Source organism: Triticum aestivum, chromosome 2A (genome assembly GCF_018294505.1).
Source record: "Triticum aestivum cultivar Chinese Spring chromosome 2A, IWGSC CS RefSeq v2.1, whole genome shotgun sequence".
Taxonomy (NCBI): Eukaryota; Viridiplantae; Streptophyta; class Magnoliopsida; order Poales; family Poaceae; genus Triticum; species Triticum aestivum.
The window spans coordinates 199,911,992-199,925,765 of NC_057797.1; the positions used below are offsets into that span (position 1 = coordinate 199,911,992).

Sequence of the window (13,774 nt, forward strand, 5' to 3'; positions counted from 1 at the left end):
ATCGTTATTGCATGTGACTGCAAAACAGTGGTAGAAGAGATTCATAATTAAGGGATCGGCTGGCCCTTATAGTGTGATCATCAAGGAGATTGAAGCTTCAGCTAAGGATTTTGAGAGTTGTGTCTTTATTTTTGAAAGTTGTGTTTTGAATTTTGAGGCCCATACTTTGGCCAAGTTTTCATCGTCGTTAGTAGAAGGTCGCCATGTATGGCTGGGATTATCCCATGATCCTTTTGTTATCCCTGTAAACCGAACTCCGTCTTGAATAAAGTGTTGGTTTACCGCTCAAAAAAAAAAAGAAAACCCTCGCCTCGTCACATCGGAGAAATTCTCCCTATCCTTATGATGTTGTGCCGCTCGCGAAGTTCTGCTGCTCTCCGCCTCGCGACCTGCTCTGCTCCGGCTAGGAAAGAAGACGCTAGCATCCCCTTCTCTCCCAAATGGTCACGTGATTCTCCACTGGGCTTTTATTTTGCCAATAGTATTCCATCCATGTCGTATTTTCCCTGGAAATAGCTAGCCCTGCATCCAAACAAGGTCTAAGAGGGATATATTTCCCCCTCACTGTAAAAAACAAGACAGCTGCCGCTGAATGGAACTAGTATAGACTTCCTCTCATTTCATACAAAAAGGAGAGAATGATTTGAGAGTGCGCAGGACCCTCCAGCTCAAAAGCTATGGTAGGAGTATATACTATATACTAGTGCTAAATCACATAATTATTGCTCCATAAAAGCCATGCATCCACCTTTGCAAACCAAGTTAGCACTTAGCAGAGGCGCCGCTGCGGGCACAACATGTGATCATTCCTTCCCGGGACCCTCTGGTTTAAGTTGGTACAGCCAGGAATGCGTGTTGCGGGTCCAACCAAGGAGGCAGCCCCAGACCGCTTTACGCTCAGTCACAGGAGCCGCACGACGAACCAACCAACAGATGTCAAATGTGAGCATGTTTTCCCGTATGCCTTTCCAGCGGTCGTTGCTCGTTGGTGCACGTTCCGGGAACGAACTCGACGGCCGCAAGCGCGTGCGTGCGCGCGCGCGCATTCTTCTTCCACGGCGACACGGCGATCCTGCGTCGTCTAACCACAAAACGCCGCCGCATCGAGAAGCAAAACGAGCCTCCCAAATGGTTGAAAAACCATACGAAATCTTCCCCATGGTAAAGGCATGTGTAGAGTAGTGAGTTTACAGCTCTTCTTTGGCACGTCGGCAGGACTGCCCAAGCAAATGCCTTGCGCATGCCACATGCACACCACAAGGTATTCCACTAGAGCACAAAAAGATCCACAACTATGGTGGTGCGCCACTGTCTCGCCTTCCCCTTTTTGCCCGGCGTGTGTGAACGACGAGGCCGATCTCCCGCCATGAGCCCCGTGCTGCGCCGCGCTGTGCTGTGCTGCACTGTGCGACGGCACTCGGGGGATAGGGACACAGCGGGATCGCGCACGTTATGTTCCGTTTGCATCATGGCCCTCCCCATCCTGCCTTGCCCTGGCCGGGGCTCACCCCGCGGCTCACCGGCCGGCAGATCGCTTTTGAACCAACCCGAAAGCAAAGCTACTATACGTGCTTATAGGCTCTCCGCTAATTAAACAAATCCACGACATCGGTCTCGCCATAACGCGCTCCCTCCCTCCCTCTCTCTGCTCGCCACCAGTGAGGTGGTAGTTGGTGGCTGGCTGGGCGCCCCAGTAGGCAAAAGCAGCGAGCCAGGAGGAGGGAGGGAGGGCCTGCGGTGCTGTGTCCACGGCGATGGCGGCTTCCCGTCTCCTCTTCTCGCTCTGCACCGCGCTGGCCGTGGCGGCGGCGGCGGCCACGGACACGCTGAAGCAGGGGGACTCGCTGACGGCGCCGGCGACGCTGGTGTCCTCGCCGTCGGGGGTGTTCGAGCTGGGCTTCCACGCGCCGGACCCCGCGCGCCCGGCCCGCCTCTACCTCTGCGTCTGGTACCGCGACACACAGCCCAGGACCGTGGCGTGGGTGGCCAACCGCGTGAACGCCGCCGCGGCGGCCGCGCCGTCGCTCACGCTCACGGCCGGCGGCGAGCTCCGCGTGCTCGACGGAGCCGCCAAGGACGGCGCGCGCATGCTCTGGTCCTCCAACACCACCACGCGGGCCGCGCCGCGGGGCGGCTACGAGGCCGTCATCCAGGACTCCGGCTCCCTCCAGGTGCGCGACGTCGACGGCACCGTCATCTGGGACAGCTTCTGGCACCCATCCGACACCATGCTCTCCGGGATGCGCATCAGCGTCAACGCCGAGGTCAGGGCGCAGGTCAGGGGCCCGCCGGAGCGGATGCTCTTCACCTCCTGGGCCAGCGACACGGACCCCTCGCCGGGCCGGTTCGCGCTCGGCCTCGACCCGGCCAACCCCAGCCAAGCCTTCATCTGGAGAGACGGAAACGTTCCATTCTGGAGGTCAGCTTCTCCATGCCCTGCTCCCTGCCATCTTTTCCTTTCCTTGGACCAGTATAGTTTGCTTCAATATTTTTTGGCCAGATTTTAAATCATTATACTGTAGGAATGTTGTAGAGACTTGGCCAGATTTTAGGAATGTTGTAGAGTATATTTTATTGGGGCATTAATGTGCTTAGTAAATCAGGTGTTATCAACATGTTACTACTACTAGTTGTTCTTCTAAAAAAAGATGTTACTACTAGTAGTTAACCTGCTAGTTGTTCTGTAATTCTGTTCTTTTGCCACCTACTCTACCTAGGAAATATGGAATCTGTCATCTGGCATGTTTTTTTTTAAATATTTTTAGGAGGTTGTGTATTATTCATTCCGGAGGCAATCCAATTTGTGTTTTCTTTTAGTTGTTCCAGTCGGCACTAGGAAGCATCAGCTGTCGGCTTAGCTAGTCTGAATTGCAAATTGCGAGCATCTTCTTTTCGTGTGTGGTGTGCTACACAAACATCATTCACACTTCATTTTATGATTGTGCATCAAAAGGATCAGTTTCAGAAGTGGGAAACTGACTAGCCGCGTGAGGATGTGTGGGGCGGTAGCTCTACTTGCAGTCCATCAGTAGGCAAATAGTCAGTCAGGGTAGATTCGTTGGTCATCCCAGAATTCTAATATCACTTTTTTGTATCGATTAGTCTGTTTGCTCGCTATCTCTTTGATAAGGATGGCCTGTGGCATATGGTAAAGTTATTTGTAAAGCTTCAAATCTTGCCTGCTAGAGGACCGTTCCTCTCCAAACCCTAGAAGAGGCGATCCCCGAGTGCACCACGCCGCAACCTCTCCTCCGTCGGTAGGTCGTTGCTCATCGCCTCACTCCTCCTCCGTTGGCTCTGCCGGCGTCAGAGTGCGGGGAGGCCCCACTACCGGATGGATTCCCTGCCCTAACAACGACTGGCTGCCTCCGGCGACTGAGCAGCAGTGGCGCGCCCTCGGCCCATTTGGGAGTAACTTTTTTATTTTCCAGGGATGTCTATACTGCTGGTTTGGTTTATAGATCCCAGTGTTTTTCTGCAACAAAAAAAAGAAAAGAAAACTTGTGCGCTAGAGTACCGTTTGGAACAAATCTCTGAAAGATAAACTTTATGGGTGTTTCTAGGGCACATCTAGATGTGCTCTAGTTATTGCACATCTAAGTGAGTGAATCAAGCATAAAGAGAAAAAGAAAAAAGAGAAAGAAAATATTCACACGAATCTCAATGTAAGATCAACGGCATATGACTTAGATGTGCAATACTTATGGCACATCTAGATGTGCTTTAGCAAAACTGAAACTTTATATCTTGTGTGCTTGTATTTATCCAATAGTGTTTGCGTAGTGTTGTTGAAATGTGCTAACTTCCTGTTAATGATTTCAAATGAAAAGTAGTAGAATCCTGTATGTTCCTTAGTTAAGCTTCTGGGTGCTATTGGTGCATGAAGTCAACATGTAGTGCAGGAGTTCCTTTACTACCTAAGGGAAAATTGCGGTTGCTTATTAGTAAGATGTTGAATTGAGGGTCCATTGGTGTTCTGATCTGCATTTTTATCAGGTTGTCGCTAGACTGATTTCTGGATGCATCCTTTTCAACTTTCTGCCAGTTGCATTGGCACCCATTCGTATTATATCTGTGTTTTAGAGCTGATCAATCTCTAGTTATAAGATGAAGGGGCCGTTTGGTTCTAGGCCTTGCCATGCCACACTTTGCCACACATTTCTTGCCAAAGTTGCCTAAGGTTAGTTCAATAAAATGAAAGCCACAAGTTGGCAAGCCTAAGGGAATCTTGCCACACTTTTTGAGTGTACGTGATGTGGGGCCCTAGTGTGGCAAAAAGCATCTTGCCTAAGGTGAGGCTTGAACCAAACACCTTCTTAAGTTGGTCAAACTTGCCTAAGCTTAGGCATGGCAACCTAAGTCAACCTTAGTCACAAACCAAAGAGCCCCGAAGTATTGAAATATAATTAGGATGCCCACCATTTTCTTACTGGATAGACTTTTTGGGAGAGGGTTGGTTTATGAATCTCAACCAGGCTCTAGCTGGTTTTATAATGTTGTTTTAGCTGTGAGTTGCAACTTGCAGCCCATATTTGCACATGTGCTATTCTTCTATATATTGGTAATTCTTAACTAAGTCTACCTACTATATTGTGGAATGGGGCCAGCGCAATCTAATCATAATCCTCGACAAACCCATTAAGTCTGCACTGACATTTATGAAGTTGGTCGATCCATCTTTTGACAAATCTGAAACATATACACAGTACACTTACCGAAAAAGGCTTTCGCCCCGCTTTATAAATAAAGCAAACCGCCAAGAGCACATACACGGACTAGTTCAGACACACACACCCAAGACGCACAACAGAGAAGTCCAAAGGTACTGCTGAGGGCACAGCTCAACAAGCCCAAAACACACACGACATAAAAGAAAGGCTCAGCCGGAGCTAAGGCCGGAGAGCAAACAGACGACTAATCAGGCTTAGGCGGAGGCGGCGGTGGTGGCGGCGACAGGCGGACGGCCATCGAGCGGAGATCGGCGATGAAGGCGGAGATGGCGTCCCTGTCCCGTGGGCGGCTAAGCGGCCGCCAGAGCTGCAAGTAACCAGACAGTTTGAAGAGAGCGTCAGTAGAGCGTCGAAGAGGGGAGCGCTGAATCACAAGCTTATTGCGAATAGTCCAGAGCGTCCATGCGAGGGCCCCAATCTCAAGCCACCTAATGTGGCGAGATGGCGACGGCTAGGCCTGAACCTCGGCGAATAGGTCGGGGAAGTTGGAGTGGCACCAATCTCCACCAACCGCCTCTCTAAAGCAGCTCCAAACAAACTGAGCAGTCACGCAGGAGAAGAAGATGTGGTTTGAGTCTTCGGGGGTATCACATAGGGGGCAGAGGCCGGAGCCCGGGCCATTGCGCTTGCGGACCTCAACTCCAGACGGCAGCCGGCCACGGATCCATTGCCACATGAAGATGCGGATTTTGAGGGGCAGGCGAATGGACCAGACTGCCTGGAGGGGCGGCGGGGCGGAGGATGGGGCGATAGCCGCGTAAAGGGACTTGGTGGAGAATTGTCCCGATGACTCGAGGCGCCAACGAACCTCATCCGGGCCCGCATCAACCGACGGTTCATGAAGAGCAATACAATCAAGAAGTTCATGCCAAGCGGCCACTTCCGGAGGCCCAAATGGCCTCCGGAACGCGAGGCGCCCTAAGTCAATAAGGGCCTGTTGAACTGAGATTGTAGAGGCGACGTCGATGGAGAAGAGGTCCGGGAAGCGGGCAGCGAAGGGAGCATCACCGGCCCATCGGTCAAACCAGAACAAGGTCGCTGGGCCCGAGCCGACCGAGATGGAAGTCCCAATGCGGAGGACGGGGAGCAGTTGGATGACCGATTGCCAGAACTGGGATCCACCCGAACGCTGGCAGAAGGCCAGAGGCTGGCCACACAGGTATTTATTCCGGATGATGTCTAACCACAGACCTCCATGCCCTTGTGAAATACGCCAGAGCCAGCGGGAGAGGAGGGCAATGTTCATGCGTTTCGAGCACATGATGCCAAGGCCTCCCTGCTCCCGGGGCTTGCAGATGTCGGGCCAACTAACCATATGATACTTCTGTTTGTTATTGTCCCCAGCCCAATAGAAGCGCGACTAGATTTTAGCGATCTCGTGATGGAGGGTCTCGTGGAGGCTGTAGAAGCTCATAAGGAATAGGAGGAGACTAGAGAGCGAGGAATTGATGAGAATCGTCCGGGCCGCCTTCGAGACCCACCGACCTTGCCAAGGCTCAATGCGCGTTTGCAACTTGGTCACCGCAGGACGAAGGTCCGCCACAGTAAGCTGAGAGTCACTAATGGGCGTTCCCAGGTAGGTCGTTGGGAAGGAGCCCGGGCGGCAGTTGAAGCGGTTGGCAATGTTAAGGGCCTCAGCCGGAGAATAGCCCATCACCATCACATCACTCTTGTCGAAGTTGATCTTAAGGCCAGACATTTGTTGGAAGCAGAGGAGGAGGAATTTAAGGCTAGCGATGTCCGTATCCGAGCCTTTGACCATGATAATGGTGTCGTCAGCGTACTGGAGCAGGGAGATGCCAACACCCCCAGTCAGGTGGGGGGTGATACCTCTAATATGGCCTGCGGCCTTGGCCTTATCCAGAATGGCCGCAAGAGCATCGACCACCATATTAAACAGGAATGGGGAGAATGGGTCGCCCTGCCTCACTCCACAGAAAGTGGGGAAGTAGGAACCGATCTCCCCATTGATGTTGACGGCGGTGTGCCCACACGAGACCATTTGCATAACCCGCGTCACCCAACGGTCATCAAAGCCTTTTCGCAGAAGGACTTCCCGAAGGAAGGGCCAGCTAACAGTGTCATAGGCCTTATGGAAATCGATCTTCAGGAAGACCGCCTTGAGGTGTTTGGAGCGGACCTCATGGAGGACTTCGTGAAGGACCAGCACCCCATCCAGAATATAACGGCCTTGGATGAAAGCCGATTGGTTGGGGTGAGTGATCTGGTCCGCGAGCAGGGTCACCCTATTGGCGTACCCTTTTGCCAGAATCCGGAAGATCACGTTGATCACCGTGATTGGGCGAAACTGATGGATGTTAGAGGCGCCAGGGACCTTGGGAATGAGCGAGATCGTCCCGTAATTAAGGCGCCCGAGATCGAGGGACCCAACATAGAACTCGTCGAAGATGGCCATGACCTCCGGCTTGATCACATTCCAGAAGCTTTGGAAGAACTTGACTGGAAGGCCATCCGGGCCAGGGGCCGAGGTAGGATTCATGCCTTTGATGGCGGCCCAGACCTCATCCTCTGAGAAGGGGGCCATCAGGGCCGCGTTCTCAAGTTCGGAAACAAGTTGGCGACCGGACCAGCAGTCAAGCGCCAAAGAAAAGCCGCTCCGAGGAGCGGCCGTGAACAGGGCCCTATAGAAGCCATCGACGTGGGACCTAATGTCCCGGGGGGACTGCAAGAGAGTCGGACCATCCCAAAGGAGAGGGATGGTGTTGCGCCTACGACGCCCATTAGCAATGGCCTGGAAATGCACAGTACACTTTAAAGTTCATTTGCATTTGAAATGTGATTTCAGCCTTCTTGTTCCTGTAATTACCAACCAATTCACTTGTGCTTGTTTCATACGAAAAAACCTGTTCTGGACTTCAGTATCTCGAGATAACTGAATAGGGTTCGGTGTCCAACACCCACACGCACTCCCAAAGGCAAATAGAAATGAAAAGGCAGTAGCTTCCACAGAAGGGAAGTCCCCACCTAGGAAAGCAAGTAATCCAAGTTTCACAAACTAAAGATGGCAAACAATTTAAATTCCGCAAGTATATACTGAGAATGCAACCACAAATTCCTAGGGACAACTTCAAAAGAGTACAAGATATTTTCAGTCTCTGACAATTCCCTTGAAACTTTGTAACCCTCAGATCCCATATATAGTGTTAAAGAATAACCTAAATTTTAATCCACTGTGCACATAATTTTTTCTACCTTGTTTTGGATGAGATTTGTCTCCTTGGGTTGGGTTCTCCATGACCATTTCTTATAGCTTTATATGGTCCCCAACCTTGAAAGTAGTAAGCATTACATGATTAGAATTACTATGATAATTCAATGGTCACACCTCTCCAAGTCCTCATAGGACTTTATCGTAAATAAGAGTACCCTTTCTCAACATAAACTGTAAAAATTATTGAACGGCTTAGTTCAAGATATTATAACTTGTATGTGATCCTTTACAGGTCGGGCCAATGGACTGGGCTAAATTTTGTAGGAATTCCATATAGGCCATTGTACGTGTATGGGTACAAACAAGGAAATGATCCAATCCTGGGAATGTACTTCACTTACACTGCAACAAATACATCTCTGCAGAGGTTTGTTGTTGCGCCAGATGGCAGAGACGTCTGCTACATGGTTAAGAAGTCTACACAGGAGTGGGAAACTGTGTGGGTGCAACCGTCAAATGAGTGCGAGCGTTATGGTGCATGTGGTTCAAATGCGATATGTACGGTGGTGCAAGATGGGAAGGCAAAATGTACCTGCATGAAAGGTATGTCTTTGACTCTTGGTGCAATTTCTTTACAAAATCAGGTTCCACTCTTACTTGTTTCCAGTAAAAGAGGAACTGTCTTGTTCCTTACACAATTGGGTGAACTTCCTCTCTTGTTCACCGGCACAACTGACTATAAGTTGCAGTTAGGACCCTAAAATAGGAAGCATGGACGTTGTCACTGCTTATTTTGACATCTCAAGCCCTTTCATACATGTTTACAGAAGTATATGCTTCACAAATTAGTCACCTTTTCCTTTCTTGCCCTTTTTCCTTCAATAGGTTTTAAGCCAAAGTTAGCAGATGAGTGGAATGCAGGAAATCGGAGCCAGGGTTGTGTTAGAAACCCACCTTTGGACTGTCAGGTGAACAAAACTGGAGATGGATTTCTCTCTATCCCGAATGTCAAGTGGCCAGATTTTTCATACTGGGTATCTGGTGTAACCGATGAGTATGGGTGCATGAATACCTGCCGGCAAAATTGCTCATGTGGTGCCTATGTCTACATGACTCAGTTGACGGGGTGTCTACATTGGGGTAATGAACTGATGGATGTTTACCAGTTTCAGGCTGGGGGTTATGCCCTAAACCTCAAGCTTCCTGCTTCTGAGTTAGGTAAGTGATGAAGATTATCTAAAGAATAAAGTTTATATATGCAGTTATTCACGCTACCATATTTTCTCACCTTTGACTTACCATGTTTATGTTGGGTTATGCTGTTCCTTCATTAGCAGGTTCACATATCGCAGTTTGGAAAATAGCCGCAATAGCATCTGCCGTGGTGCTATTTGTTTTGTTAGCTTGTCTCTTTTTATGGTGGAAGCGTGGAAGAAATATCAAAGGTGAGGTTCCTTGGATTTGGCTCAATGATTTATAGTCTAACGAAAGCTCACCTGATTCTTCTGTTGCCCTCCGTAGTTGTCTGCACAAGACTGCATTCTCTTGTGGTGCTAATCAGTATAGTCAAGTGTACCTAACTAGTTCCACGAATTCATTACAGATCATAAATAGGAAAAAAATATATCAGTTTTTACCCCTCAACTCTTGTAATGGTAAAAACTCAGGTCAACCAATAAGTAGGGGAGGTAGAAAAGGGAGACCTGAAACCAATGTGGTAGAAGCTTGAGAACTATTTTTTGCCTTGATTAGCAACGTAAGCCAAATCAAGAATCAATCATGATTTGATCGTGATCAAATCAGCTGATCATGATCTGTACAAATCAGTACAGATTATTTACTTCTACCTAGATACTAACCCATTCTTAACAGTACACATGTAGGGGTGATCACGGTTCATGTGGCACCTTGTTATGCCAAAACCACTGGCCACATTTGACTGGTCTAAGAGGGTAATTTGTCAAAATTAGCAGGCAAGGGTGTCATCTGTAATTTGTTTGGCTTTAGAGTCAAAGATGAAATCTAGAAATTTATAGGCGTTGCGGGGTAAAAAGGACTTGTGCCTTGGGAGAAACCATGCTGCCAAGCTGTTGTGAAGACTGCTAAAATGGATCTAGCTGTGAACTGTTAGCTGTAGTAATTAGTCTCAGTTTCTAATATAAATGGACTCTTGGAGGCAAGTATAGTGCTAACTGGTATTCTGGGGCAGATGCAGTGCACAGAAGTTGGAGGAGGTCAAGACGTTCATCTACCAGATCGCAGCAAAGTGCTGGCATGCTGGATATCTCACATTCGATTCCTTTCGACGATGAAACGGAGGACGGAAAAAATCATGAACTCAAAGTACTCTCCCTGGACCGCATCAAAGCTGCTACTGGTAGTTTCAGTGAATCCAACAAGCTTGGGGAAGGTGGATTTGGCCCGGTTTATATGGTACGAGTGATACTATCATGAATCTTTGTACTCCCTCTATCCGGAATTACTTGTAGTAGAAATGGATATATCTAGATGTATTTTTAGTTCTAGATACGTCCATTTCTATCCATTTGTGCGACAAGTATTTCGGGACTGAGGAGTATCATACTTGTTTTTTTTTCTTGTGGGCCAGTATTACACTGTACTTGGCTTGATGCAAGTTAATACCATGAATCACTTCAGGGAACATTACCTGGTGGAGAAGAAGTAGCTGTGAAGAGGCTTTGTAAGAACTCAGGTCAAGGCCATGAGGAGTTCAAGAATGAGGTCATACTGATTGCAAAGTTGCAGCACCGGAATCTTGTCAGACTATTAGCCTGCTGTATACAGGGAGAAGAGAAGATCTTGGTTTATGAGTACATGCCTAACAAGAGCCTCGACGCATTTATCTTTAGTACGTACCATTTCCATTCATCCTCATTCCTCTAGATGAACAAATATACTGATTGGATTGTAATTACTGTGGGCGAACAGATCCTGAAAAGCGAGGTCTCCTAGACTGGAGGACAAGGTTTGATATCATCGAAGGTATTGCTCGAGGACTGCTATATCTCCACCGGGACTCAAGGCTACGTATTGTTCATCGTGATCTCAAGGCCAGCAACATTCTCCTAGACACAGACATGAACCCCAAAATATCAGATTTCGGAATGGCAAGGATTTTTGGAGGGGATGAAAACCAGTTCAACACGAACCGTGTGGTCGGAACATTGTACGTGCATTTCTCATGGACCCTGTGACCACTGGAATATTACTGCTGCATTACATTAAGTTGGGTTTTCCTTTTGCAGCGGCTACATGTCCCCTGAGTATGCCATGGAAGGCATTTTCTCGGTCAAGTCCGATGTCTATAGCTTCGGAGTTCTGATCTTGGAGATCATTACAGGGAAGAGGGCTGTCAGCTTTCATGGCCAGCAGGAGTCCCTAAACATCGCGGGATATGTAAGCGCATGCGTATCCCATATGCCGCACCCATCCTGACATTTCGTTTATTTGTTTCCTCATGGCTCGAGTTTGCAACCATTTTCCAGGCATGGCAACAATGGAACGAAGACAAGGGCGAGGACATGATCGACCCGTTGATAAAACCGTCGTGCTCGATTCGACAGGTCCTGAGGTGCATCCACATTGCATTGCTATGCGTGCAAGATCATGCCCAAGAGCGTCCGGACGTGCCCGCGGTCATCCTGATGTTGAGCAGTGACAGCTCCAGCCTTCCCATGCCGAGGGCGCCCACCCTGATGCTCCGTGGCCGTGCTCTTGAGTCGAGCAAATCAAGCGAGAACGAGAGGAGCCACTCCATTGGTACCGTATCAATGACACAGTTGCATGGAAGATAGCATAGCAGGGACAGTATATACTGAAGATATCATGTCTTTCTTTTTCTCCAAATGTTATGTTGCAATGCTGGTGTTTTCTGTAGAGTAGGACGTGGGCAGTTTGAGGAAGCCCAATGTGTACGAAAAAAGATATTCATTTCTGTCATCTGTAAAGTCGGAATGAAGGTCCATTCTCAAGTTTAGTTACGGCTAGCTACGGGCATGACTATGACTGAAAGCGACCCAGATCTCTAACTTGACGGCGATGGCTCGGCTGTACTCGTGTATATGATCTACATTTCCTTGTCTGGACATGGATCAAACGTGAACCTCCATATAAAAGCATCAGTTCTCTATTTAGGCTCGAAGTTTATTGCCTGCTCACGTTGTCGACACTCTACCGGGATCCTTTATTTCTCTTTTGAAGCCGAGGCAAGAATTTTGCCTATTTTTTGTCAGTTGTTAAGAAGACGACGCCCCAGTTTATCTGCAGAGAATTTACCCTAATGTTTGTATTTTAGCACGGTTCAGAGGTAAAATGCTAACGTGGCAATCAATTAAAGAAGAGATAGGGGTGTTGCATTTTACTGAGCATCTCCAACGGTCTTTGTATTTGTGGCTAGGATTGCTAAAAGCTGGAAATATAGCAACTTGGCCCAAAAATGTTGCTCCAACAGCCTTTGTACCCCCCCTCCCCCCCCCTATATTTGCACCCACACTTGGTACATTTGCAAAGTGGAGAGGCACTTGCTATAATTTTTAGCAGCCCAGTTTTTGTGGTCCCCCACATCCCTTTGTTCCATTGACAAGTGGACCCCATCAGCCCCTAGATTCCTGCTGCCCCGGGCCTGGCACATGTCCCCACATATCATTGATAGGCTTTCTAAATTCTATAGCAATGATGGGGTAATCTTCTCTTTCCTTTTGCTATACCCAGTTTTTAGCAAGTCAGAATAGCAATGTTGTTGGAGATGCTCTTAGTTCCTAAATACTACTATAAGTCATTTGAGGTTTCAATAAGGGACTACATACTGAGCAAAACGAGTGAATTTACACTCTAAAATATGTCTATATTCATCTAATGTAGTTTGTATTAAATATCTAAAAAGACTTATATTTAAAAACGGAGGGAGTATTAGATATACGGTCTTAGAGCATCTGCAACCGGTCTTGACTAATTATTTTTTCGACAAAGGGTGAATTTTATTGACTCAAAATGAAGCATCAAGAGAATACACACACAATAAGCACACACATGGCCTCTGTATAACTAAGATGCACACAACCAACACTAACGTGCACACACAAAAGAAGAAAAAAAGAACACACCGACAAAGAGCAAAGTCATACAAAAGCCAAGCTATGCCTAAGCGAGAAAAAAGAATCTTTGAAAGATCAAAGCAATGGTCGATAAACTACAACAACAACCATATCCGCACCAATCATCTCTTGACACTACAAGGACAACAAGAAGATTCTTCAACAACAACGCCTGCAGAAAGGAAATGACGCTCAAACGTTGCTGTCACTGGACCCAACCATTAAAGGCCAGATAAGTTTTATCCCTGAAGAACAAGTCCGAGGACATCCGAGCAATGCCCTCAACAAGGTAACGACGCAAAAACATCGCCATTGTCAGGTATAACCAATTCTGGTCAGACCTGAGGTTTTCACCATGGAACTCGAGACCAAGTGCTCGAGAAGCACCGCCAAATCAAGTCATCATGTGTTGTCACCACCACTTTCCACATTCCCGGCAGCTACAAGCATAGCACGATCTTTGTGACGACACGACCACCGCAACTACACAACCAAATCCTCTGAGTCAAGCTGCCATCCATATAATTCATCTCACCGATGAATGCAAACTGGCCGGAATGAGAGCGCCCAAAACTCACAAAAGAGCCTTTCAGTTGCATCTCGCCAGTGCGAGCCGCTAGCCGCAACCATCGGATTTGGATAGAAAATTCCTCACAAAGATCCACCAATGCGCACCACAATCCACCATTTGAGTGGTCGGACGTTTCCGCCACAGTCAAAACACCACTTTGCATTGATTGGATGAACCGTCTGAAGGA

The 13,774-nt window shown here is 48.1% G+C and overlaps 1 protein-coding gene across 1 annotated transcript; it reads left to right on the top strand.

The window, feature by feature from the left end:
* Nucleotides 1–1,361: 1,361 nt before the first annotated feature.
* On the top strand, nucleotides 1,362–11,899 carry LOC123188329 (G-type lectin S-receptor-like serine/threonine-protein kinase B120). Its single transcript, XM_044600380.1, has 9 exons — nucleotides 1,362–2,419; nucleotides 8,195–8,505; nucleotides 8,788–9,120; nucleotides 9,237–9,347; nucleotides 10,112–10,335; nucleotides 10,561–10,771; nucleotides 10,852–11,089; nucleotides 11,169–11,319; nucleotides 11,409–11,899. The coding sequence occupies exons 1-9, from the start codon at nucleotides 1,755–1,757 to the stop codon at nucleotides 11,715–11,717; spliced, it is 2,553 nt and encodes an 850-aa protein (XP_044456315.1). The 5' UTR covers nucleotides 1,362–1,754; the 3' UTR covers nucleotides 11,718–11,899.
* Nucleotides 11,900–13,774: the final 1,875 nt, after the last annotated feature.